Source organism: Anomaloglossus baeobatrachus, chromosome 10 (assembly GCF_048569485.1).
Source record: "Anomaloglossus baeobatrachus isolate aAnoBae1 chromosome 10, aAnoBae1.hap1, whole genome shotgun sequence".
Lineage (NCBI taxonomy): Eukaryota > Metazoa > Chordata > Amphibia > Anura > Aromobatidae > Anomaloglossus > Anomaloglossus baeobatrachus.
The window spans coordinates 81470735-81498520 of NC_134362.1; the positions used below are offsets into that span (position 1 = coordinate 81470735).

General features: G+C 48.1%; 1 protein-coding gene across 1 annotated transcript in view; it reads right to left on the bottom strand.

Annotated features, from left to right (window-relative positions):
• Nucleotides 1-465: 465 nt before the first annotated feature.
• LOC142254362 (uncharacterized) overlaps nt 466-27786 on the bottom strand; it is a 100554-nt gene continuing 73233 nt past the window's right edge. Inside the window, exon 3 of the mRNA XM_075325408.1 lies at nt 466-600. Within this exon, the coding sequence (XP_075181523.1) occupies nt 466-600 (135 nt within the window). The remainder of the gene's footprint in view (nt 601-27786) is intronic.

A 27786-nucleotide genomic window follows, 5' to 3' on the forward strand; every position in this document is an offset into this window, starting at 1 on the left:
AATGGGAGAGGAAGGAAGGAAGGAATTTGAAGATGAAAGAAAGGAAGGTGGGAATAGGGGAAGAGGGAAGGAAGGAAAGAAATAATAAAGAAAGAAAGGAGGGAAGAAAGGAAGGATGGAAGGAAGGAAGGAAGGAAGGAAGAATTGAGTGTAAGGAAAGAAAAAGAAACATAGGAAGGAAGGATTAAGTGAAGGAAAGAATGAAGGAAACATGGAAGAAAGGAATGAAGAATGGAAGGGAATGGAAGAAGAAGGAAGGAAATGAAGGTGAGACTAGGAGAGGAGGAAAGGAAGGAGAAAAATAAGTAAAAAAGAAAATAGAAAGAAAGAAAGAAAGAGAAAGAAAGAAAGATAAAGAGAAATAAAGAATTGAAACAGAATGAAAGAAAGACAGAAACAAAATAAATAAAGACTGTACATATCATGGTCTTGTACAACAAGCTCTGCTCAGGTCAGAGAACATGCCTAGAAGAATTTTTCAAAGAAGTCGGTAACATTTCCATAATACAGGTCATGTTCCTGCTCTGAAAGTATATGTCTAAATACTGTTAAAAGCAGCTCAGCCAAAATAGCCACTTTTGTAATCATGTACAGAAAAATCTGCAAATAGGAAACTAAAATAAATAGGTGAATAAAAGAATAAGTTTCATTATCTGCTTTATAATCTTGGTGATATGTGTCCTTTAAATAATTCTCATTGAGTTTAGAGATTATCAACTTGTTGGCAATTACCAAGTGTGTCAATGGTAGATAAACCTATCAAAGCAGCAAAGGCTGAGATAACCTTCAGGCTCAGAGAGTTGCAGACTCTAATCCGTACAAAGCACTACAACATGGATTTACGTTTGATATTGAGAGTTCAGGTAAAATCAAAATTTTTGACAGGCTGCATTCAGAACACTAAGCAAAAGAGGCAAAGATGGATTGTAACATGTTAATCTAGGAAAAAGTTTTGGAATTCTCAATAGTATAAATACTTTGCTGTTGCAGTGCATGTTTAGATGTTCTGGATGCCTTTTGACTTTGAAGCATTGAATTGGCTAGAGGTTAAGTAGAATATTCTTCAATCAGTATACAACTTACTCAGCATGATATATTCTACTTCTACTGAAAGTTTCTTGCTAGAAAAATGTGTTCACAAAGTAGCACAATTGTAAATATTACCGTTTAAAAATAACAAAACAATATAAATATGCGCACCTATAGCATGTAATGGAAAAATAAAACAAATCACCAATATTATTTAACTGATTCCATAAAAGAGATAAAAATGTTGGTAGCAGTATATTACTTGTTACCACTATACAGCTTTCCAGGCCAGCTACTTTATACATTGTAAATATTGTAGAAAAGACCCATGATAATGGTCCCATGTATTCCAACTTTCCTGGTGCACGAAAGCCATTCCAACCAAATGTTTCCAGACCTTAAGGGTGAAACTACCAATACTATATTAGGAAAATATTATAATATTCCAATTGCACACAATGTTTAGAAAAAAATTCAATGCATTTGAATGTGACTTGTGTTCATGATCACGAACGATTAAGAATGTCAGTTATTTTCAAAAAATGTTGCTTTTACAAGGACTTTGTGTGCAAGGGGTATTTTAACCGCTTCACAGCCAGGCAATTTTCCATTTTTCCGTTTGTTTTGTTTTTGCTCCCCTTTTTCGAAAGCCGTAACTTTTTTATTTTTTAGTCAATCTTGCCATATAAGGACTTATTGTTTGCGGGAAGAGTTGTACTTTTAAATGAGGCCATGAGTTTTACCATATAGTGTACTGGAAAATGGCAAAAAAATTCCAAGTGGGGAAAAATTGCAAAAAAAAATGTGATTCCACAATAGTTTTTTGGATATTGTATTCACTGTTTTCACTATATGGTAAAACCGATGTGTCCGTGTGATGCCCCAGGTCAGTACGAGTTTGTAGACATTAAACATGTATGAGTTTACTTTTACCTAAGGAGTTAAAAAAATTTCAAGTTTGTTAAAAAAAGTGGCGCTCTTTTTGCGCCATTTTCTGAAACCCGTAGCGTTCTCATTTTTTGGGAACTGGGGCTCAGTGATGGCTTATTTTTTGTATCTTGAGCTGATGATTTTAATGGTACCATTTTTGTACATGTGCTATATTTGGATCATCTGTTATTGCATTTTGCGCAAAAGTTTTGGCAACCAAAAAACTTAATTTTGGCATTTGGAATTTTTTTGCTGCTACGCCGTTTACCGATCAGATGATTGATTTTATATTTTGAAAGATCTGGCATTTCTGAAGGCGACAATACCAAATATGTGTATATTTTTTTATTTTTTAACCCTTTAATTTTCAATGGGGCGAATGGGGTGTGATTTGAACTTTTGGTTTTTTTTATTTTTTTTTAAACTTTTTTTTAACTTTTTTTTATTTTACTAGTCCTCGTAGAGGGCTATAAGGATCAGCAGTCTGATCACTTGTGCATTTCTGTACATGGCAGCTGCACAGCTCTGATATGCTGAAATGCTGATTTCCTCCCACAGCCAGCGCTTTCCCGGCAGTAAGAGAAAGTGAGTCATGATAGCTACAGGAGTCATCACATGACCCTGTGCTAGCATGGCAACCATCGGCTTCACGGGATCACGTGACGTGACTTCCGATGGTGGCGGGTGATTGCGCGCTTACTGCAGCGGGGATTTACATCGCGCTTTTCCATTTTGACAGTGTGATCTAAGGGTTTAACAGGCGCGAGTGGATCGTGAATCCACCCGGACCTGATAGCTGCACATGTCAGCTGTTCAAATCAGCTGATAAGTGCATGATTCACCGCCGGCTCAGCACAGCAGCCAGCGGTGATTACCCTGACACGATCCATGATATACTCAGTACATCATGTGTCATGAAGAGGTAATACATTTTTGTTCAGTAAAAAATTCTGCTAACATTGCTTTACAAGATTGACATGTTGTCTATATGTATGACCATAGCAGCCAGATAATAGTCATTTTAAAGAACTAATTACTGATTATTAATTACTACAGCTGAGCGAACCAGGCAAATTTTAAATTTGCCCTTTAACTAATTTTTTTTCCTGGGAAATTCAATTCACCAAGACGTTATTCTCTGCAAATTTAATGTACATTCTTATGCTGTGGAGTCTCCTTAAACCATAGTAAATGAAAAATGTTAAAAAAAAATCCTTCTATTCAGCTTACCGCTCATTTCTCCAGCCACTCCATTACTCACCTCCACCCATCCAGTCTTCACCACATATTTTGATCTCCTGCCACTCATGCTTGATTCCTTGCAAGTGCAAGGAAAATAACAACATCAAGATGTCAAGATGTGCCCCATGCCCAGTGGATGCTCTCAACTCTCCTGGGCCCCATGAAAGCCAAAAATACTAGCTAAGCTTGAGAGGCCTGAGGACTCCAGCGTATGGTTGAAAACTACTGTTTGTGCACACAGCAAGGCTCAGAAGGGAAGGAGCACCATTTAACTTTTGGAGTACAAAATTGGCTGAATACATAGCGGATGACATGGCAAGTTTACAAATTCCCTAATGTGCCGAAAGAGGGAAAACTCCCCACAAGTGTCCCCATTTTAGAAACCACACACCTCAAGGAATTTATATAGAGTGTGGTGAACGCCTTGATCCACAGGTGCTTCACAAAATGTTATAACGATGAGCCATGAAAATTAAAATATAAAATATTTCACACAAAAATGTTGCTTTATACCAAATTTTTCATTTTCACAAGGGTAACAGGAGGAAGTGGACTGTGCAATTTGTTGGGCAATTTCTCATGTGTCCACTGATACCTAATATATGGTGGAAAACAGTTCAACTGACCCAATTTTGGAACCTTCACCTCTTTAGGAATTAATTGAGGGGTATATTAAGCCTTTTTAACCCTCTGGTGATTCACAGAATTGTATATTAATATTTTTTTCAGTCAAAAGTTGTTTTGGCCCTATGTTCAAAAATTTCAAAAGATTTAATAGTTCTCCTACAGTATTATAATAAATGATACAAATTTTGCAATTTCTCCAGACCACGCATATACCCAAAATATAGTCAAAAATTACATATGATGCACATTGCAAAACTCAGAAGGGAAGGAACACCACATAGGAGTTCAGATTTTGCTACAAAGGTTCCATATCACATTGGCAGAGACCCTGATGTGCCAGAACAGCAGATCCCCTCCTGCATCTCTCAAAGAATTAATTGATGGGTGCAGAGAGGAAATTATCACCCCATATACTTCACTGAATTTGTACCATTGGAAGGTGAAAAAAATAATTACATCTTTTCAGAAGCATGTTCTTTTAGCCCAAAGTTTTTAATTTTTAAAAGAGCTAATTGAGAAACATTGACAGCACTAGTGGTTGTGCAAGAGGAAATGATGAAACAACTGTTTTGGAAGTCATGAGTCACATGGAGAACCATGTGATCGTGATGCTGGTCATATGACCGCTACAGCAGAAACAAAAAACAGTTGTTTCATCATTTCTTTTGTAGCGGTCATGTGACCAGCATCACGGTGACATAGTTCTCCATGTGACTCGTGACTTCCAAAACAGTTGTTTCATCCTTTCCTGTTGTAGCGGTCACATGCCCGGACACCGGTCACGTGATCCTCATGCTCCATTATAAAAACCCTGGTCTATGAGTGTCATAACCTCTGATGAAGCCACATACTTATTAATCTGTGTATGCGAAACGTACGTTAGGTCCTCTCTTCGTCTCTTTGTGACCTGTCGGTATTGCCACCTTGCACAATGTGAGTATGCCTCAACAATGCCTGAATTTCTCCTGATTTTCTGATTCCTGGTCAGTTTACATAGATAAGCACAATATATAGAACCGTTACTTCAGTTATGTACATTTAACAATCTTTTTGTGGTAATGTGATCTCCTGATTTACCCTACAGTTTTGGCTACATGTTTACCTGGGCTATTGTTAGGGTACCTTCACACTTAGCGATGCAGCAGCGATCCGACCAGCGATCTGACCTGGTCAGGATCGCTGCTGCATCGCTACATGGTCGCTGGTGAGCTGTCAAACAGGCAGATCTCACCAGCGACCAGTGAACAGCCCCCAGCCAGCAGCGACGTGCAAGCGACGCTGCGCTTGCACGGAGCTGCCGTCTGGAAGCTGCGGAGACTGGTAACTAAGGTAAACATCGGGTATGGTTACCCGATGTTTACATTAGTTACCAGCGCACAGCTGTGTGTGCAGGGAGCCGCGCACACTGAGCGCTGGCTCCTTGCTCTCCTACCATAGCTACAGTACACATCGGGTTAATTAACCCGATGTGTAATGCAGCTACATGTGCAGAGAGCAGGGAGCCGCGCACACTGCTTAGCGCTGGCTCCTTGCTCTCCTAGCTGCTGTACACATCGGGTTAATTAACCCGATGTGTACAGCAGCTACATGTGCAGAGAGCCGGAGCCGGCAGCACAGGCAGCGTGAGAGCTGCAGATGCTGGTAACTAAGGTAAATATCGGGTAACCACCTTGGTTACCCGATGTTTATCTTGGATACAGCTTACCTCAGCTGTCAGATGCCGGCTCCTGCTCCCTGCTCGCTTCATTTGTCGCTCTCTTGCTGTCACACACAGCGATCTGTGTGTCACAGCAGGAGAGCGGCTTTGAAGAAAACGAACCAGGGCTGTGTGTAACGAGCAGCGATCTCGCAGCAGGGGCCAGATCGCTGCTCAGTGTCACACACAGCGAGATCGCTAATGAGGTCACTGCTGCGTCACAAAAACCGTGACTCAGCAGCGATCTCGGCAGCGAGCTCGCTGTGTGTGAAGCACCCCTTAGACCTTCGCCTGACCAGTAATCAGATTATATAGGCCTTGTGAGGAACTCACTACTACCATATTTGGTGTTATACATTCCCTGATTTTCAATGGTTTGTCTTTTCCAGCACTCCATGGGTATAAATTGATGTACAGCATTGTGTTATTCCAATTACTACTGAATGTGGTCATTTTCATGGATCAACAATTTAGTATTGATTGTATTTTTAATGAATAAACGCCTTTGTAATTTTTCACTAAATTGATTCATTCTCTTTTTGTGGTGCTTTTCCTCCAAATTATTATTATTATTATTATTATTATTATTATTATTACATAGAGTTGTATGTTACTCTCAATGTCCTTTGATGTTTTCATTTTTACATGGCTATGACAATTTAGTCATGTTGATGTGGAATTTTGTTGCAATGGTTGTAGGAGTGTCATGGTTTGGGGTTGCATGAGTGCTGCCAGGTGTGGTGAGCTACAGTTCATTTGGAAACCATGAATGACAACATATACTGTGACATACTGAAGCAGATGATCCCCTCCCTTTGGAAACTCGGCTGCAGGACAGTATTCTAACATAATAACAATCCCAAACACACCTCCAAGACGACCTTTGTCTTGCTAAAACAAAACTGAGGGTAAAGGTGCTGATTGGCCAAGCACGTCTACAGACCCAAACCCTATTAGGCATCTGTGGGCATCCTCAAATCGAAAGTAGAGGAGCGCAGGGTCTCTGACATTTACCAGCTCCGTGATGTCATTGTTAGAGATGAGCCACCCCCCTAGAGTTCAAGTTCGGTTCGGTTCCACGAACGGTGCCCCGTTCAACGAGCCGTTCGACGAACCGTTCGACGAAGCTCTCGAACCCCATTGAAAGCAATGGGAGGCAATCACAAACACCTAAAAACACCTGGAAAACACCCTCAAAGGTGTCCAAAAGGTGACAAACAACTCCCAAGACAGCACAAACACATGGGAAAGTGACAAGGACAAATACTCATGCGAAAACTAAACAGCTGGACGAGGAAAAAGAGGAGTAGACACAGATATATAAGTATATTCAAGGGAACATCGATGCCATTGCTGTGCAACTTGAGCCTTGCTCATTTTAGGCTTCCAATCTGGATAAATTACCTGAGCTCGCCACGTACACCTTGGGGATCTTGTCGTGTCCCGCAGCCAGCGTTCTCTCGGAACCTGTCTTCAGTGCTGCTGGGGGTTTGCTGACAGATAAGCACATGCGTCTGTCCACTGACAATGTGGACATGGATCAAAGAGGACTTTTCTTTCCCTGGGTCATCCAGTGGAGGCGAAAGGCACGTGTATTTTTGAGAGTGCTTCATGCAAAGCATGTTTTTCATTTTGAAAATGGGGGTCAACTGATGCCAATCAAGTGGGGTGTGTGTGGCCCAATTAGTGGCAACGAGGGAGACTGTGGTTGGAGTCCCCTCGCTGTGTTTAAAAGAACCAAAATGAACAAGTCATGCCTCACAGAGGACTTTTCTTCCCCTGGGTCATCCAGGGGAGGTGAAAGGCACACATATTTTTGAGAGTGCTTCATGCAAAGCATCTTTTTCATTTTGAAAATGGGGGTCAACTGATGCCAGTCAAGCGGGGTGTGTGTGGCCAATTTAGTGGAAACGAAGGAGACTGTGGTTGGAGTCCCCTCGCTGTGTTTTACATGATTTTCGAACGGCATGACATGCTTAAGAGGTTGAGTTTCAGCATCTGCAACTTGTTGGCTACAGAAAGGCTGCCTTTACACCATTTTGAGACCGAGGATTTTCGAGACCTTATGCACATCGCAGTGGCCCAAGAGCCGATGCCCATTCGCCACTTCTCCAAGAAAGGCGTGCCCGCGCTACCACAGCAGGTTGCACACAACATCAACACTTCCTTGAGAAACTCTGTGTGTGACAGGGTGCATTTCACCACAGATACTTACACCAGTAAGCATGGACAGGGGAGTTACATGTCGCTGACTGGGCACTGGGTAACTATGGTGAGAGATGGAGAAGGGTCTGCTGTACAAGTCTTGCCGTCCACACGAGTTGTGTGTCAATCCTTCCTCTGTATGTAGAAGTTCCTCCACTTCTTCTGCTTCCTCAACCTCGTGTGGGTCCTCCACCTTGGCCCAAACCTTGTGTGGTCAGGCTACCCACGTTGTAACTGCACACAAGGAATACCACACACCTCCTTACTATGCTGGCAGCAGAGCTCAACAGCATGAGGCGGTCGACTCTTTTCTTTGAAATGTCTGTGAATTGTGAGTCACACTGCTGTGGAGTTGTGGACGGTAAGCTCTGGAAAGTGAGGCCGAGTTTCCTCAATGATTGTCTCCACTCAACCAGCAGCCAGGGAAAACTGGGTGCGACAATGATGCAAACCTGGGTGCGGCCCTTCGCCGTGACAATGTGACAAACATGCCTTGTGTGGCTCACGTGTTGAACCTGGTTTTCCAGCAATTTTTAAAGCACTATCCTAGCCTACATGGCCTCCTGCAGAGAGCATGGTGTAATGCCTTCCTTGATTCACACACTCAGACGGGCTGTAAAGGATAGGCTAGAGGGAAGCCACTCACCAAGCAAGACCCCCAGAACCCTGAAACCCTTTAAACCCTATACAGGGATTTGGAATTACACAGGGCTCAAGGTGATTAATACCCTTGCAAGGCTGCAGTTCCAGAGAATAGTAGTCAGGCAGGGTCAAAACATTAATTGAGGAAGAGGAACAGAATGGGACAGCCAGGACTTAATCAGAAAACAAGCAGAGGTGAAATGCGGATCAGCCAACGAGGTACATAAATAGCAGGCAGGAAAAGTAGTCAGGAAACAAGCACACAAAATCACAAAACAGAACTGGGGGTAACAGTAACCAGAGGTTCATAGCTATGTCTGGCAGTGGTCAGCAGACAGGATGGGCCTAAAAAAGGGTGGGGTGTCTTCCCATTGGTTGTAGCTGAATGATGGTACTTTATCTGTGAGACACCCACCACCTACATTCAGCCAGTGATTCTGCATCTGTCAAGGTAACACAGCCCAATGGGTGAGCATAACCTGTGTCCACCTGCGCCACTGGCATCGACTCCTCTCCCATCATCAGCACTATGCACGAAAGGAACACGTCACCTGGCAAACCGGAGTACAAATTGATGGAGCAGACTCCGGTGGTGACTTCACAGCCGTGTGCAGCAATGATGCAAACCTGGCTGCGGGCCTTCATCAGGGCAATGTGACACACGTGCCTTGTATGGCTCACGTGTTGAATCTGATTCTCCAGCAATTTTTAAACCCCCATCCCGGCCTACATGGCCTTGTGCAGCGGGCATGCTCGCTATGTGCTCACTTCCATCGTTGACACCCAGCAGCACAACAACTTTCATCATTCCAGAAGTCTTTCGGTCTGGCTGTTCAACGCCTGAAATGCGATGTGCTGACACACAGGAATTTGAATCTGCACATGTTGCAGCATCTGTGGCAGCACCGCCGAGCCCTGATGAAATATGTTATGACGTATAGCCTGGGCTAACTTGATCCAGAGGTGCTGCAGATCACGCTGCTGGAGTGGTTTCAAATCAAGGACCTATGCACCCTTCTACACAGTTTACAAATGTCAACGAAGATGTTTAGCACTGGCGATGCCATTCTCAGCATGACAATTCTGGTCATCTACATGATGGAGCACACTGTAAGCATTATTCGGAGTCAGGTGTTGGGACAAGAGGAAGGGGAGGAAGTACAGGAGGAATCATATGCGGAAGGGATAACAAGATCTACAAGGTCCAGACGGTCAGCGGCACCTAGGCGGCAGTCATGGGACGGTGGGGGAGAGGGATTAACAAGGGCGCATAGTATCAGCAAAACTGTTGAGGAAGGTGCATGAGCCCATGAAGAAATGGATGACGAACTGGCGATGGGCATGGAAGACTCAGCAGATGAGTGAGAGCTTGCTCACATTTTGGTTGTGCAAGGTTGGGGGGAGAGGGCAGAGGAATGAGGCACGATTTTCACCTCTCCGCCACCAACACACCAAGGACTTGGTCCTCCTGGATGCACAAGACACATGAGCGCCTTCTTGCTGGACTACCTACAACATGACCCTCGGATTGTACGAATTCGAAGTAATGCTGACTACTGGGTTGCCACACTGTTAGATCCCCGGTACAACGCAAAATTTTGCGAAATAATTCCTGCCATAGAAAGGGACGCACGTATGCAGGAGTATCAGCAGAAGGTGGTACGCAATCTTAGATCTGCTTTTCCACTAAACACCTGTGCTGCACAGAGTGAATCTCAACGCTTTTGCCATGAATAGGAGGAAATGGTCTTTTACTTGTCCACATCTGAGGGACCGAGGGCTGGCTGCTGTGCTAAGACGGCGTTGAGTACGGTGTCCCCGCAGAGTTGCACTTTTTGTCATATACAAACTGAGTTGAAAAGGACAGATGCTGGTGGAAAGGGGAACAGGTGTGCTGGAAAGGGGAAAAAAGTTTATATCCGTGGGTTTGGTGGTTAAGCAACAGTAACATTTGCTGAAGAAACAACATCTGTTATGGTGGGACTGGCAGATTTGGATAAGGTGGTATATACTATGTTACCGCAGGAGCTGGTCTTAACCGTTCTGCGATAACAACTGTGGTGGCGGCCTGCATCGACGCCCTTTCTCTGCCTACCTCTGGCCTAAAGCCGCAATGGGTTCAACACATGGAGGTGTGCTCTTTCGGAGCATAATAGAAGACTGCACACCTCCTTGTTGGCTCCAGCCCCTTTTATAACCTGGGTCCGCCCCAAACCAGGGTGGACCACAATGCACCTCCTGGAGACAAAAGCAGAGTGACATGTCATGAATGGCATAACTAGCGTCCTATTCGGAACCGCCACTTCAATGATGACATCATGGCTGCCACGACCCAAACACCTCACCAGTCATCGTCTGACCAACAATAATGAGGTGACAAGTCATAGGGGCGGGCCTCTGCAAGCCAGTTGGGAGTAGCCTGGCCAAATTGTCAGGACACCTGATGCCCTGTGGTCTATATGGACCCCCTAACATCTGGGGCAGGGCCAAAGAGTTCATTACTGGACCTAGCCTCTGATGCAGTAAGTGCCTGAGCATGCTAAGTAGCATGAAATACAGTCTCCAAAAAAAGACTATCCACTTCAGCATGCTGTCTAGGCACAACACAGGACTTAGACCCGGCACGGAGTGCAAGTACCTGTGTAAAGAGGCTTTTCGCACAAAGTGTGAAGCCCCACAGGTGTTGTGTCAGTGCATTACCTTCAGGGACTCCACGTAGAAGAACAGTCTGGTCACAGGTAGGTTGCTTCTTTATATGTAGTTTCGTGACGCCATTCTCTGTATTGCGGTCAGTGGGGACCGACACTGCAGTGTAAGGGGACAGCTGGGGCTGATGTTGGGTGCAGTTAGTTGTAGTGGCCTCCCAAGAGTGAGGCAAGCCCCAGGGCCCTGTGTAAGTGTGTAGAACCACAGGTCGCAGAATGACTCAGGAACAGTTCAAACGAGCATGCGCTGTAGCCCGAAATGAAGACTTAGCCTCAGCAATGGCACAGTCAGGCTGAGCATACTCAGTAAGCGAAACACTGGAGTTAGGCTGCGGCTGGGGTAAATCGGCACACGCATGCGCACTAGCCGCCTCTCCACACTTAGATGTGGAGGAGAAAGCAGCCAGCTGGACAACCCAAGGCACAGCCCTAAATGGCAGCTGACGCCTGGGCGCAACTGGAACCGCAGCAGGTTGCTTGCGTTTACGGCGGCACCGATTCGTAACAGGTGTACTTCTTCCCGTGGATAATCTGATATGATCCTTTTTTCATGGACATGACTGGAGATGGTTGAGTCTGCAGAGCTGTTCAGTCACACTATAGCCTGTGATTCAGAGACTGCTGTAAAGCTGCAGTGAGTACAGACAAAGAAGTTATTACTATTATTATTATTATTATTATTATTATTATTTATTTATAGAGCACCATTGATTCCATGGTGCTGTACATGAGAAGGGGGTTGCATACACAATACATATACAAGTAACAATAGACAGACTGGTATAGAGGAAAGAGGGCCCAGCCCTTGCGGGATTACATTGTAAAGTATTTTGGGGAGGAAACAGTAGGTGTGGTGTGGGTTGGGCGGTAGCTACGCACGGTGGTGGTGTCATTGAAGGATATAGTCATTTCTGAACAGATGATTTTTCAGGTTCCGTTTGAAGCTTGCGGGTGTAGCAGATAATCTGACGTGTTGAGGCAGCGAATTCCAGAAGACAGGGAAAATGATCTGCACAGATGGCCAGAAGCTTTGTGAGTCGGATCCAGGCCCTGATGTAAAGGTGCTGAGCATAATGTACACTCTCATTTCAAAACCGTACATCATCCTGGGGGAGACAATGGGGAACATGATGAGGAGACTCAGATACCTGATTGTAACGACAACTTTGCTATTCGGTCAGGGCAGGAAGAGGTTGTCACGGAGGACTCAGGACGAGGGGAATGAAAACACACAGGGTGATGATGAGGTTGGAGCCCCCACTTACTGTCAAACCAAAGTCAGCCAGTCGATGACGTCAGCAGAGGAGGTGGAGGAGGATGCTACTGACGACGAGTTTACGTTGTGTCTTCCTGGACAGAGACAAAGTACTGGAAGCACGTCAACAACTGAATCCTCGGCCACAACTCTGCCTCTGAGCATAAGTCATGTTGGCTATGCAGGTCACATGGGCTGTAAGTCTTGCCTAGCCTGGGACTTTTTGGACATCGCAAAGGATCACCCAAGTCATGTAATCTGTAAGATTTGTCAACAATCTCTAAGTAGAAGGCAACAACCAATAACTTTGAGTACTTCTACCATGAAGTGTCACATGGATATGAATTGATAGCGTGAAGGTGTATTGCTCAGCTTTAGCCACTGTCAATGCAACATGCTTATTTGCAGTTCATTGCATGCATTGTTGCAGACTACAAACAAGGGGCTGCTGTTTTTTTGGATCTGCCTTTGTCTGTTTGGTCACTATAGCAATAGCAAATTGGTCTTCGGGTGTGGACTTGGAGATTCTGTCTATAAACAGAAGGAAAAGCTAAAGGTGTGTGTTACAGCAAGGAGCCACTGCGGAAACACTTCGTTCAATTGTGAGGGGAGTCATTTTGGAGTTTGGTGAGGAGTACCATAACGCCAGTGAGCAGCATCCTGTGCCACAGACCAACATTCTTCCGGTGCTGTCTATACTGTTTACCGTGAGAGGAGCGTAAAGTCTGTATTTATGGCAACTGGACATCACAGCACCCGGGTACGGTAGGCTGTGCCCAGACAGTAATGCGTGCACACAACACTTTGTTTTATTAGCAAAACACATATCTGTTCTGGGTAGGCCGACTATATAGACAATAAGACTTGCTGCCTCTGCACTGTCAAATTGTCACGTACAGTTTAAATCATAGAGGGACAGCGACACATGTTTTCATTGACTGTTGCTTTTCAAGATTTCCATGACTGTGTTGCAGAGCTGTGTGGTTTGCATTCACACTGTTATCATCTGCCTTATCTGTGAGGCTTCCGCTAACAAGGGTATTCAGGGGGGGTGATGTGTTTTGTCTATGTTTAGGTAGATAACTTTGAAGCTCTTGGGATGCGACACTGGTAAGTCGTGTTCGCACACACACACACACACAAACACACAATTACTGCTGCTACGCATAGGGATTAGCAGGTAGTAGGCAACGGAATAGATTGTTCTATTTTTTCAATTTTATGCATGGTTATTATTGTTTGTTTTGGGAAAGTTAAACAATCATTTATCAACCCAACTGCCTAGAGTCCTTTTCCTGTTGCGTGGTTTTGCTGCATACTGGGGAGCCCACCAAGTACAAGACTTCAAATGAAGCATATGTCGCAATGGGAATTTCACTGTGCTACAATGCGGACTAGCGGGGCTTTGCAACCACCGCCTGCCCCATCAAGTGCATCTGCGTGCTCTTCATCCTCTGTGTCTGTGGGGACAGCAGTCACACATGCTTTTTCACGCTGAAATTCCACCCCTTTACCCTTAAGCGGGAGTGTGATTGGCAGGTCGTCACTTGTTTTGGAAGTGGAAACAGATGGTATTGTAGAGCTGTCAGACATCGAGAGAACCACCATTGGATAAAGGCAACATTATATGCACGCCTGCACCTTCGTCACAGATTGGCTGGACTGCCTGCAGTTAATAATTGCATTCCAGAAATGGAAAGGAGTGTAGAATGCACATGTGTTGTACCTTGCTTGGCAGCAAAGGAACACTAAATTAGTATTCCAGACAATTTTAAGATGGCAGAAAAAGTGTCAGCTCTTTGGGCAAATTAAGTAACGTGTCAAAAGTGGACAGGTGGGTACAGTGGCTGTGTTCTGTGTGTACCAGGACAGTAAAGGAAGCCTCACTTTCTATCCCTCCTAATGATGAAATGCAGCAAGGAATTCCCAGAGTTTGCTATAAAAATAGCATAGCAAAATGTGCATGAGTGTTGAATGCAGAGGTGCTGAGACTTGCTTCTCACAAGTGGGACACAAAATTAGTATAGCAGCCACTTTTTGGATGCCACTAATTTTCAGCACTGTTTCCTATAAAAAAAATAGCGTAGCAAAATGTGCATGAGGGTAGAATGCAGAGGTGTTGGAAATTGCTTGGCCCCAGTGGGATAACAGTGGAGTATAGCAGCCACTTTTTGGATGCCACTAAGTTTCAGCAATGTTTGCTATAAAAATAGCGTAGCAAAATGTGCATGAGGGTTGAATGCAGAGGTGCTGGAAATTGCTTGGCACCAGTGGGACACAAAATTAGTATAGCAGACACTTTGTGGATGCCACTAATTTTCAGCACTGTTTGCTATAAAAATAGCGTAGCAAAATGTGCATGAGGGTTGAATGCAGAGGTGCTGGAAATTGCTTGGCACCAGTGGGACAACAATGTAGTATAGCAGCCATTTTTTGGATATCCCAGTCAGCGGCGTTCCACTGAAAAATCTGAAGATCCGCCATCTTGTACGCGAAAAATTCCCACCTCCATCATCTTCCCCGAGAGAAAGGGCGCAAAGGTGAGGCCCCGCCCCCTGGGAACAGAGCGGCGTTGCAGAAAGCAAGCAGAGTGCCCCGAAAAGACCAAGGGGGGCGGGTGAGGACTGTTTGTCATGTGACCGCATGGATAAAGGGCAGGGACACCAGGACTTTGCCACCCGTCTGGTTCCTGGAAGCACAAGTTACTGCATGTCCGCCCCATCAGACAAGCCCGAGTTCCCGGAGCCCGCGCCCGGCACAGCAGCATGGGTGGAAGCCCGGACGACCCTGATGTGCTGCTGTCTACAAGTCCAGGTGAGGTACCTGATGAAGCAGTGGGCAGCTGAGATGGGGGAGATAGCTGCGGCCGTGCGGGCACGCGAGATGGAGGCAAACTTGGAGGAGAGGGCAAGCGACTCATGCCCCTGTGTCCCCGAGGGACCGGCCGCTGCGGCTGAGGGACCCGGTCTGCCCCCGCTCCACCTGTCGCCCCCTCCGCCGCCCATACCGGTTGTTGCCGCTTCCCCGCCCGGTCAGCAACAACCAACATTGGTGACTGAAACCGCCCCGCCTGCCCGCGAGGACCCACCCATAGAGGAAGCCCGCGGATGGCCGTATGTTTGGCCCGCACCGACCCCGCTACCCTGGAAGGTGCCCATCCCAGAAGCAGTCCCACCAGTCACGGAGAAACCAGCGCCCCGAGAGGTCCCGGCCCCGGCCATCCGCCCGGCCAAGAGGGAGGCTACTGTGAACCGGAGGCCCGCCTGACAGCCGAAGGTGACCGCATTCCGACTCCAGGCCTCAGCTGAGGTGGTGCAGGGCTGTTGCTTCAAGGCAGTGATCCAGGCCGCTACACAGCGGGGCTCCCCAGATGAGGTGCTGGTCGTAGCTGGCTCGAGGGAGCTCCAACTGGGGTGGGAACACAAGTCAGATCGGTGTTGACAGTTGACAGAGGAGTTGAGAACTAGGAACTGTCAGGGGCCTGGGTAGGAGCCTAGGTACCCTTGTGGGCCAGAAGGCAGACGGTAGTGCCGCCTGCAGGAGACCGGGAAGACGACCGGCGGAACCATAAGGGACCAGGACAGGGTAGTGGGCCACCGGAACCAAGCTGGGGAGCCAACTGGATACCGGAGCACCAGGCAGGGTACTCAGACCCCGAACTAGTCCAGAAGCCACTGGATCTTAGTCAAATTAACTGATTGCGGTCTGGACCTCAGGGTCCTTTCCCACCTAAGTCCCAATTGAAGGCAACAGCTCAACCAGTACGGATAACTGCCACCGCCAAGGGCCAGAGATCCAAAGGGCCAGCACCTGCGGGCAAAAAGGCTCCTCCGACGTACACAGTCGGGAAGTGGACTACCATTGCGTAGGCATAGGAGTCAAAAATCACTGCACAGAGGTGCAGGAGAAAGGTGGGTATTACCAACCTTACTAGGAGAACACGCAGCCGGCTGCGGGCACCGATCATCACCGAACTTGGTTTACCAGTGACTCTATGTGTGATTATAATCTTGAGTACAACAGTGCAATCAGGCACCACACCACACCCCGGCCCTTGCCAACCGGGCCCCGGGACCAACATCTCCTACCCACGGAGGGGTCAACACCTAGCTGCGCCATCACACCGCTCCCGGGAGCCCCCATTCTTTCACTGCAGCGGTGGTGTCTACAATCACCACGACCCGTGGGTGGAGTCACGAACTTTACCAACACTGTGGCTTCGGCCGTGAACCGTCCACCACACCACCCCTACCTGTAGAGCCAGCAAGATCACCCCCCTTTTCGGAGCGTCGTGACCCCCGGTCCGGAGGCGCTCAAGCCACCGACAACCTGAGCCCGGATACGAGCGGCTTGGCAGGCAGCCGAGCCTCCAGGGCGGTACATATACAAATAGGGGCTGGAGGTTCCGCTGCCGATGTTGGGGTTGGCAGCTCGGCATCCGCCGAGGACGAGGATGGCGGTGGCTGTGTGCTTGCAGCGGGCGGGGGCAGGCCGGATCCTGCAGCCTCATATGCCGGGTCAACCGGGACTGGGTAGCTGCTTACCAGCGCCTCGCGTGGGAATTCAATCCCACGGGCTTGCACCGCCATGGCCAGGCTCCTCATCTCCTACTCTAGTGATTCAAAATAAAGAGGAATTGCGTCCGCATCTTCCTGCAGAGTTGTTCCTGCTCGATCCAGGCCGCGGTCCCAGGAGCAGCATGCTCCGGTGACCAGTCTCGTGCTGCTGCCATCTTGCCTCTGCGGTACCCAGGAACTTTATCGCAGAGTCCTGGCGTCCCTGCTTCACTTCCGCTGCTACATCCCATCACTAGTGATGAGCGAGCATGCTTGTTACTACTCGGTACTCGCACGAGTATCACTGTACTCGGGCTACTCGGCGGGGACCGAGTAATCTCGCGATACTCGTGCTGTACTCGTGGTCTTCATCCCTGCATGTTGGCGCTCTTTTGAGAGCCAGCCCTCATGCAGGGATTGGCTGGCAGACCACTGGAATGCCACAGCCCTGTTAGTTGTGGAATTGCAGTGATTGGCCGGCCCGCACAGCGTGACCGAGCCTTTATACCGGCGGGCGCGCTGTGCTCTGCTCACAGCCATCCAGACAGTCAGTGCAGGGAGAGTGTCGCTGCTACAAAGAAAGGTTTGCGGCCCTTTATAGCTATTTCCGTAGCAGGGCTGCAAACAGTGTGACCAAAAGTCCTTCTCATGACTATTCTAGTTGTATACAGGCAGGCAGGGTATAGCCAGGTCGGAGTACAGTAGCAGAGTCCTTCTCAGGACTATTGTTGCTGTATACAGGCAGGGTATAGCCAGGTCGGAATACAGGCTAGTGACCAGAAGAGTCCTTGTCAGGACTATTGTAGCAGTATACAGGCAGGCAGGCAGGCAGGCAGGGTATATAGCCATTCCTAGTGGTGACCGTATACCAGCCTTCATCATATCTGGGGCTGGTGTACACAGTCTAAAACAGTCCAGATAGTGTCAGACTTCTCAGTAATTGTCGCTCCTAAAACCCTGTTAGGTTCTTAGTGCGTCCGTGCTTGCATTTAAAAACCGCACGTGTGTGCCTGTCGGTGGCAGCGTACAGGTGCACTTGTGTGCGTTTTTACCAAACTATTATATAACGCACAAGTGTAGAGTATAATACACGTCAGTCAGCAGTGGCTGATAGTGTCAGAGTTCTCATTAATTTTTGCTCCTAAAAACCTGTTAGGTTCTTAGTGCGTCCGTGCTTGCATTTAAAAACCGCACGTGTGTGCCTGTCGGTGGCAGCGTACAGGTGCACGATTTGCACAAACTTGGATATAACGCACAAGTCTAGTGAATACACGTCAGCACAGCATTGCAAAATGCGCAAGGGCGTTGGCAAAGAACAAGGAAGTGGACGTGATGGTGGTGCAGGCAGAGGCCGAGGTCGTGGGCAAGCTCTAATTTCGCCACAACAAAGGGCCACATCTAGTCGCTCGCACGTCCTGTCCCAAATTCTTGGGGACCGCAGCAGTACACCGCTCTTGAACCAAGACCAGTGTCAACAGGTTGTTAGTTGGATAGCGGATAATGCTTCCAGTCAGATTGGCACCACCACAAACACTCTGTCTTCCACACGGTCAAGTTTCAGTAGCCGTGATACTGCACCGCACATTTCAGAACCTGATCCTCCTTCCTACCACAAGGCTGAGTACACGTCCTCGGACATTAATGATCCCAAACTTGGACACTCGGAAGAGCTGTTCACGTATCAATTCGCACATTCTGGCCTCTCGCCAGCTCATGTTGAAGTGGGTCATGAGGAGATTGAATGTACAGATGCCCAAATATGTGAGCAGCCACGTTCTCACGAAGTTGGCAACGTGTCTCAACAAGGGGTGGATGATGATGAGACACAATTGTCAGGAAGTCAGGAGGAGGAGCAGGGTGCGGAAGAGGAAGACGACGTGGTGGATGATCCAGTAACTGACCCAACCTGGCAGGAGGATATGCAGAGCGAGGACAGCAGTGCACAGGGGGAGGGAGGCGTAGCATCCCAACAGGCAGTAAGAAGCAGGGTGGTGGCTCCAGGCAGAAGTCAGGCAACCGTTCCCCGGAACAACAACACGACACAAGGTGCCTGTACAAATGTTAGGTCTTCCCGAGTCTGGCAGTTTTTTAAGTTGGCTCCAGATGATCCTAAAAAGGCCATTTGCAACACCTGCCGTGCCAGCATCAGCAGGGGTACCAAAACTAGCAGCCTGACCACCACCAGCATGATCAGGCACATGTCAGCCAAGCACCCGACTTTGTGGGAAGTACAACAGAGTCGAGGAGCAGTGCTTGCTGATTTCACTGCTACGTCTTCGCTGGTTGTGCATGCAAGCCAATCCCCTGTCCATGCTGCCTGCGAACAAGCCTCCTCCGGTCCTGCACCTGCAGTTGCCTACGCAGAAATAACACCATCATCAAGCACGTCCTTGTCCCAGCACAGCGTTCAGTTATCCATTCAGCAAACCTTTGAACGCAGGCGCAAATACACTGCCAACACCCCACATGCCACAGTTCTAAATGCTAACATTTCGCGACTGCTTGCGCTGGAAATGTTGCCTTTTAGGCTGGTGGAGACAGAAGCATTCCGCGACCTGATGGCGGCAGCTGTCCCACGTTACTCGGTCCCCAGCCGCCACTATTTCTCCCGGTGTGCTGTCACCGCGTTGCATAACCACGTGTCACAAAACATCACACGTGCCCTGAACAACGCTGTTTCACCCAAAGTCCACCTAACCACAGACACGTGGACAAGTGCTTGTGGGCAAGGCCACTACATCTCGTTGACGGCACACTGGGTTAATATTGTGGAAGCTGGGACCCAGTCTGAGCGAGGGATGGAACATGTCCTTCCCACACCAAGGTTTGCTGGTCCTACCTCAGTCAGGGTTTCACCCACACTCTACAGCTCCGGAATGCCTCCTCCTCCTCCTGCGCATCCTCATCCACTTTACCCTCCACACCAGTCCCAAGCTGGAAGCACTGCAGCACTGCCTCGGCGAAGCGGCAACAGGCTGTGCTGAAGCTAATCTGCATAGGTGACAAACCCCACAATGCAGAAGAGGTGTGGACAGCTCTGAAACAGCAGGCAGATCACTGGCTCACACCTCTGAACCTAAAGCCAGGAAAGGTCGTGTGTGACAATGGCCGGAACCTGGTGGCGGCTTTGAGGCGAGGCCAGCTGACACGTGTTCCATGCGTGGCCCATGTGCTCAACCTCATGGTTCAGCGGTTTCTAATGTCATACCCAGAGCTGTCTGATCTGCTGGTAAAAGTTCGCCGCCTGTCTGCACATTTTCGAAAGTCACCTACTGCTTCAGCCGGCCTTGCCGGCTTTCAGCGCCGTTTGCATCTTCCGGCTCACAGACTGGTGTGTGATGTCCCCACGCGTTGGAATTCAACTCTGCACATGTTGGTCAGGATATGTGAGCAGAAGAGGGCAGTTGTTGAGTACCTGCATCACCTAAGCCATCGGGAAATGGGTCAAACTCCACACATAACACCTGAGGAGTGGAGATGGATGTCCGACCTATGTACCATCCTCCAAAACTTTGAGGACTCCACCAAGATGGTGAGTGGTGATGACGCCATTATTAGCATCACCATACCGCTACTCTGCCTTCTAAAATGGTCTCTGCTCAAAAACAAACATGATGCATTGCAGGCGGAGCGCGATGAGTTGCAGCAAGAAACAGTAGTGGGTGTGGGTGATAACACACAGCCCAGCCTCGTCTCATCACAACGTGCAGTGGAGGACTATGACGAGGAGGAGGATGAAGACATGGAGCAACTCTCCGGCCAAATTGAGGATATGACATGCACACCAGTCATATCCTCGGTTCAGCGTGGCTGGCCAGAGGACAGGGTAGATGAGGAGGAGGAGGAGGAGGAGGAGGACAGCATGTTCAGTCATCGTGTTGGTCAGGCTACTGAAGTCCTGGCTGTTAAGAGTCTGGCGCACATGGCTGACTTTATGGTAAGCTGCCTGTCTCGTGACCCTCGCGTTAAGAACATCTTGGCCGACAATTATTACTGGTTGGTAACACTGTTAGACCCACGCTACAAGGAGAACTTTATGTCTCTTATTCCCGAGGCGGAGAGGTCAACCAAAATGCAGCAGTTCCGGAAGGCCATAGTCACGGAAGTAGGCAAAGCATTCCCCTCACAAAACGCTAGCGGCATAGGTCAGGAATCAGTGGACAACCAAGGCGTACAGCCGAGAGAGGCACAAGTCAAATCCGCCAGAGGTAGGGGAACAGTCTTTACGATGTGGGACAGTTTTCTCAGCCCCTCACGTACCACAGCCCCTGAGGTGCGGGGTAGTGCCACAAGAAATCCTAAGTTTGCCCAGATGCTCAAGGAGTACCTTGCAGATCGAACAACTGTACTCCGACATTCCTCTGTGCCTTACAATTATTGGGTATCCAAGGTGGACACATGGCATGAATTGGCTCTCTACGCCTTGGAAGTCCTGGCCTGCCCTGCCGCTAGCGTTTTGTCAGAGCGTGTTTTTAGTGCCGCAGGTGGAATCATTACAGATAAACGCACCCGCCTGTCAACTGAAAATGCTGACAGGCTGACTCTGATCAAGATGAACAAGGGTTGGATTGGGCCAGACTTCACCACACCACCAGCAAATGAGAGCGGAATTTAAAGTTTGTAACGGGAATTTGCCATGTACCTCCAGTCACCCATGGGTACCCACTTCTGGACTTTGGATAATTGCTGAACTGCTCCTCCTTCTCCTCATGCGCCACCATGATGACCGTTACAATACTTAGGCCTTTGTTTCAGGTATACCCCCAGTGGTAAATTTTTTCGCCCATTCTTTGCAGAATGGACATTACAACGACAGGAGACCCGCTCCTTTGCAATGGGAACAATGTTTTGAGGCCCTCATGCACGTCTCTATCCAGGGACAACGTGGAGCCTCCCAATTTTTGGCTGCCCTGCCTAAGGGCTATACTATAATACACCCACTTCCTGACAATGGACACTTAATGTTTTGAGACCCTCATGCACGTCTCTATCCAGGGACAACGTGGAGCCTCCCAATTTTTGGCTGCCCTGCCAAAGGGCTATACTATAATACACCCACTTCCTGACAATGGACACTTAATGTTTTGAGGCCCTCATGCACGTCTCTATCCAGGGACAACGTGGAGCCTCCCAATTTTTGGCTGCCCTGCCTAAGGGCTATACTATAATACACCCACTTCCTGACAATGGACACAATGTTTTGAGGCCCTCATGCACGTCTCTATCCAGGGACAACGTGGAGCCTCCCAATTTTTGGCTGCCCTGCCTAAGGGCTATACTATAATACACCCACTTCCTGACAATGGACACTTAATGTTTTGAGGCCCTCATGCACGTCTCTATCCAGGGACAACGTGGAGCCTCCCAATTTTTGGCTGCCCTGCCAAAGGGCTATACTATAATACACCCACTTCCTGACAATGGACACTTAATGTTTTGAGGCCCTCATGCATGTCTCTATCCAGGGACAACGTGGAGCCTCCCAATTTTTGGCTGTCCTGCCTAAGGGCTATACTATAATACACCCACTTCCTGACAATGGACACTTAATGTTTTGAGGCCCTCATGCACGACTCTATCCAGGGACAACGTGGAGCCTCCCAATTTTTGGCTGCCCTGCCTAAAGGCTATACTATAATACACCCACTTCCTGACAATGGACACAATGTTTTCAGGCCCTCATGCACGTCTCTACCCAGGGACAACGTGGAGCCTCCCAATTTTTGGCTGCCCTGCCTAAGGGCTATACTATAATACACCCACTTCCTGACAATGGACACTTAATGTTTTGAGGCCCTCATGCACGTCTCTATCCAGGGACAACGTGGAGCCTCCCAATTTTTGGCTGCCCTGCCTAAGGGCTATACTATAATACACCCACTTCCTGACAATGGACACTTAATGTTTTGAGGCCCTTATGCACGTCTCTATCCAGGGGCATTGGTGAACCTCACAATTTTGGACTGCCCTGGCAAAGGAAAATACTACAAAGACTCACTTCCTCAAAATGGGCACATTAGACTCAGAGGCCTTTATGTACGTCTCTTCTCAGGGACATCGGAGTGCCACACAATGTTTTACGTAAAATCTTTCATGTATTGATCTCAAAAAGTAACATACATTAGCTCTATCTCACTATTGGGTATGTTCCCTTAACATTTCCGCCATGAAAATTCATTTTGGTGTCATTTTGGAAGGTTTTCTGGTGAGTCCGTAAAAATGGCGCAAAACGCGGACAAAATTGTTCACAGCTGTGACTTTTGAGTGATAAATGCTTCAAGGGGTCTTCCCCATGCTGTTGCCATGTCATTTGAGCACTCTTCTGAGACTTTTGTGACATTTTTAGGGTTTCTACATGCTGTCGGGGGTCATTTCATAAAAATACTCGGGTCTCCCATAGGATAACATTGGGCTCGGTGCTCGGGCCGAGTACACGAGTATCTTGGGATGCTCGGCCCGAGCCTCGAGCACCCGAGCTTTTTAGTACTCGCTCATCACTACCCATCACGCCACCTTGGTTTTCGCTGGCCACTCACTTTTGCGCTGGGGCACTCTGGGAACTTCCGGTTCTGGCCACACTCTCAGGAGAAAGGGCGGGGCTTCAATTTTGCGCGCTTTTGGCCTGGAAGATGGTGTTTTGGCACCAAAGATGGTGGAAAATGGCGGGAACGGGACTTCGACACCGCTGCTTGGATTCTAAAGACCGCTTTACATGCTGCAACATCTTTAGCGATGTCGCTAGCGATCGCACCCACCCCCGTCGTGCATGCGTCACTGGCAAATCGCTGCCCGTGGTGAACAATATCGCTAGCACACGTCACACGCACATACCTTCCTAACGATATCGCTGTGGCCAGCAAACAAACTCTTTTTTAAGGGGGGAGGTTCGTTTGGCGTCACAGCGAGGTCACACAGCGGGCTACCAATAGAAGCGGAGGGGCAGAGAGCAGCCGCATTAACGTCACTCCCACCTCGTTGCTGGAGGATGCAGGAACACTGTTGTTCGTTGTTCACGGGGTGTCACATGTAGCGATGTGTGCTGCCTCAGGAACGACGAACAACCTGTGTCCAAAATGAGCAACAATATTTGGGAAAGGAATGACGTGTCAAAAATCAACAATTTTTGACATATTTTGTATCGTTAGCGGTCGCTCGTAGGTGTCACACGCCACGATGTCGCTAACGATGCCAGATGTGCGTCACGAATTCCGTGACCCCAGCGATATGTTAGCGATGTTGTTGCGTGTTACGGGGCCTTAAGGCACACGTCACCCAGGTTAGTGGGTCTTGTTCGGATCCGGTTCGTGACGCCAGAAATTTAGAGGTGTGCCGCCCCTGTGCAGCGGTGGAACCGCTCGGATCTGGGGGTGATTGCTCTTGGCTCGAGGGTCTCTGGACCCGGGGGGCTAAGGGCCACACTCAAATGAAGAAGGGGCTATTTACAGGGGAGATATAGTTTGTGACGCCACCCGTGGTGTGCGATAATGGGGAGTACCGCCGCTGCCATTGGGAGTACCCGGGGTGATGGAGTGGGGCAGCCAGGTGATGCAACCCTCCATGGGTAGGGGATTACCCCGGGACTTTGGATGGTGCTTTGGGAATGCAGGGATCACAGGCTCGCCGATTACAGGGGTTAATCAGGTACTCACTCAGAAGAATACAGACACTGACAATGTAGTAAACCAAGTCTCTGACTGCCACTGTCTCCTGAGGGGAGCTCGTCCGGGTCCCGTCCCTTGCAGCACTGCCTAGTGGTCTGTCGCCTCTCTCCTGACACCTGAATTTAGATGGTCTCTTGTGGCCCGTCAGCCTGGAGCTTTCCGGGCCCCGCTCCCTGCTGTGGCTAGGAAAGGAGCTTGCCGGGTTGCTTGCAGCTTCTCCCCACCTAGGGTCCATTGACCCAGACGCGCCTCGGTCCCAGCCCAGCTGTTGAACTGTGACTGTTGGCTATCCTCCGTGATTAGCCCAGCACCCAGTCACAACCTCCCGCGACCGGGTCTCCGACTCCTCCGGGTCCAGACCACTGTCTGCAACCTAGGATACTTCTCCCCTGGGAGCTCCAACTGCCAGCTTCCTCGAGCTCCTCACTGCTTGAGGGCTACAACTGAACTGATTTGTAACCTCCCACCTCCCTGTCTGATCCCTAGATGGGCGGCTCTATTCCAGCTTAAGCAGCCCATTGGTGTGCCTGACAGGTGTGGTGTGTGGTGTTACTAGGATTTGTGAATGCTGATGGAGGCAGTACTGCAAGATAGGGACCCAGAACCATGGGGGTTGAGCCCTGCACGGGGAGAGAAAGATTTGCAGAACCTTGTGACGACCTGACTAGTCCAGGGCGTCACATATGCACGTTTTGCCTCCAAGAATCGGATGGCACTTGGCCTTTCAAGTCCATGGGTCTTTGCAAAAAAAATCATACCACATTAGGGTGACATTCAATTGTGGTCCGATTTTTATGGACTGACAGAATGGAAAAAAGTGGGGAACCTACTTGTTTTCTCTTGACATCCAAGAATAATGGATCCTACTCTGATCAAACTCATTAGAATCTGAGCAGAGTCTGGTTAGCATAACCATACTGTTTTTCTCGGATGAAGAAAATATGGTCATGTGAGCCCAGCCAACACATAATTAATGGGTAGTAACTTATGTATAATGGGAGCACAATGACATACCAAAAAAATACCAAAAAAAAAAATTAATATAATGTAGATCAAAGATAATGTATGTTAGCATGTATCATGGCAGTCCAGGTATAGAGGCTCACCCAGAAAGCAAACATGACGTGTTTCACAAATGTTTTGTTCATGATGTTTTATGTTTAAACTGTGTTCATTACATTTTTCAATACAAATTAAAGCTTTGTGGCAGATATCAGCAAATACAGGAAATAAAGTTCGTAAAAGAACCGTTCTGTACATTTATTCTTTTATATCTAAATAACACTCACTAAGTCAGGGAGATATTGTAAAGGTAGTTTAGAGATGGCTTGTTCCAAACTCACTCACTGCTTAGAAGCTTGATGGAACTGCCAGTCCAGCAACCGTGTCAGGACGGCTGCTTTGTGATATAATCTAAAAAAAGGGGAAAAAAAAAGGAAGGGGGAAAAAGAGGGGAGAAGAAAAGGAAAGAATAGAAATGCCAAGGAAAAGTACAGATGGTAGAAAGAAAAACGCATAACACTAAAGGGTATCACAAACCCCGAAGTCATTTTAGAAAATTAGACTAACGTACACTTAAGATATTTAGACAAGGGATAAAACACGGACTTCACTGGGAAGGAACATGTACTCCCAGTCGGGGAGTGCTTTACAGTTCGGAGCTATTCGACCTGGATTGGAAAACAAAAGAACAAGTATGGTCCCAAAGCGCGTCAATCTAAAATTTACGGATAAAGGGGGAACATATAACACCATTATAACAGTAACGGCTACACATATCCGGGTAGGAGCATACTACATCCCCCACATTAATCCAATAAGACACCCAAGGGGGGGTGGGAGGAGTCCGACATTAACGGTTTAAGTGAATCATAACCAAAGTGTCCATGCCCGAAACCCCCCCATCCCTTAACAGAGCCCCAATATTACAGATTCCAGAGCAGTAACAAAAGCCCCTCTGGGCATCACGGACTATGCATAGCCCGAGGCCTGCCGCCCCAGACAGCCCCCTTCTCAAGGAGGATGAGGAGTCACCCGTTCTTTCCCTCCTCTTTGGGCCACAGCCACTGAATTTTCTGGGGTGCACCATTCCATGGACCAAATAGGAAGACAGGCCAGTCCTCGATATTAACTATAGAGATTTCCAGAGCCATGGTGAATGATGCCAGGTCGGCTAGGGACCGAAGGAGGTGTAGGCGCCCCGCATGATGGACCTGGAGACGGAATGGAAAGCCCCAACTTTAAGGGAACTTGTACACATGGAGCATATCCGGGAGGGGCTTCATCAGGGCCTTTGTAGTGTGAGTTGAGATAAGTCAGGCAGGATGAGAAGCTTTCTATCCTGAGAAGACACTGAAGCCCCATTATGGATTGTATGCATGATAGCTTCTTTCAGGACATAACAGTGCACTCTGCAAATCACATCCCTTGGACGATCCTGCTATATGGATTTAGGACCCAAAGCCCTATGGACTCTGTCAATTTCCAGTGCTTTGTCAGGGGGTTCTCCAAGTATCTCCTTAAAGATAGTTTGCAGTGTGCGGGGGAGGTCTTTAGATTCAATAGACTCAAGTAACCCCCGGATTCTAATGTTTTTTCTTCTCCCTCTGTTTTCCGCATCGTCCATTGCCTCTATGATATAGGGCAGTTGGGACATGTTCAACCATATTATGTTGATGCTGTGAGGCTGTTTGCAGGGCCTGAAGTCTCCCATCAAGTGCCTGGCCCTGGGCCTCCACCTTCTCCACATCTCGTAAAGCTGACAGTTCAGCTCTATAGGCTGATTCCATCCTGTCTATATCCTCTTCCATGTCCTCCCTGATAGAGATAGCTGTAATATGGGTGTGCAGCTCCTGTAATTCGGCCAGAACCCCTATTACCTCTGGGGTTGTTTTATTACTGGAGTGCTCTGCACCCCTATTGTTCTCACGTTTTAGCTCCCACAAGTGCCTGTTCCCCTCCGTCTTGGGGACTCACCAGGCCCTGCGGCCCTCAACTTGCTGAAGCTTCGTGTGCAAGGGGAGGGGGATTCTTCCTTTTTTATTCTATTGTCTTGCAGAGCTGGGCTGCATGGCATGGAGACAGCTCCCTCAGCCAAGCAGGGGGGCTTGTGTCTGCTCCAGGTCCACCAGATCATCCTGCTGCTTGCTGGAGCCTCTTGTCATTGCTCCTGCATTTCTGAGGGGAGTAAGCTGCCTAGGGTCGTCACCTCGCAGTGATGCATTCATCTCTCTCCTGA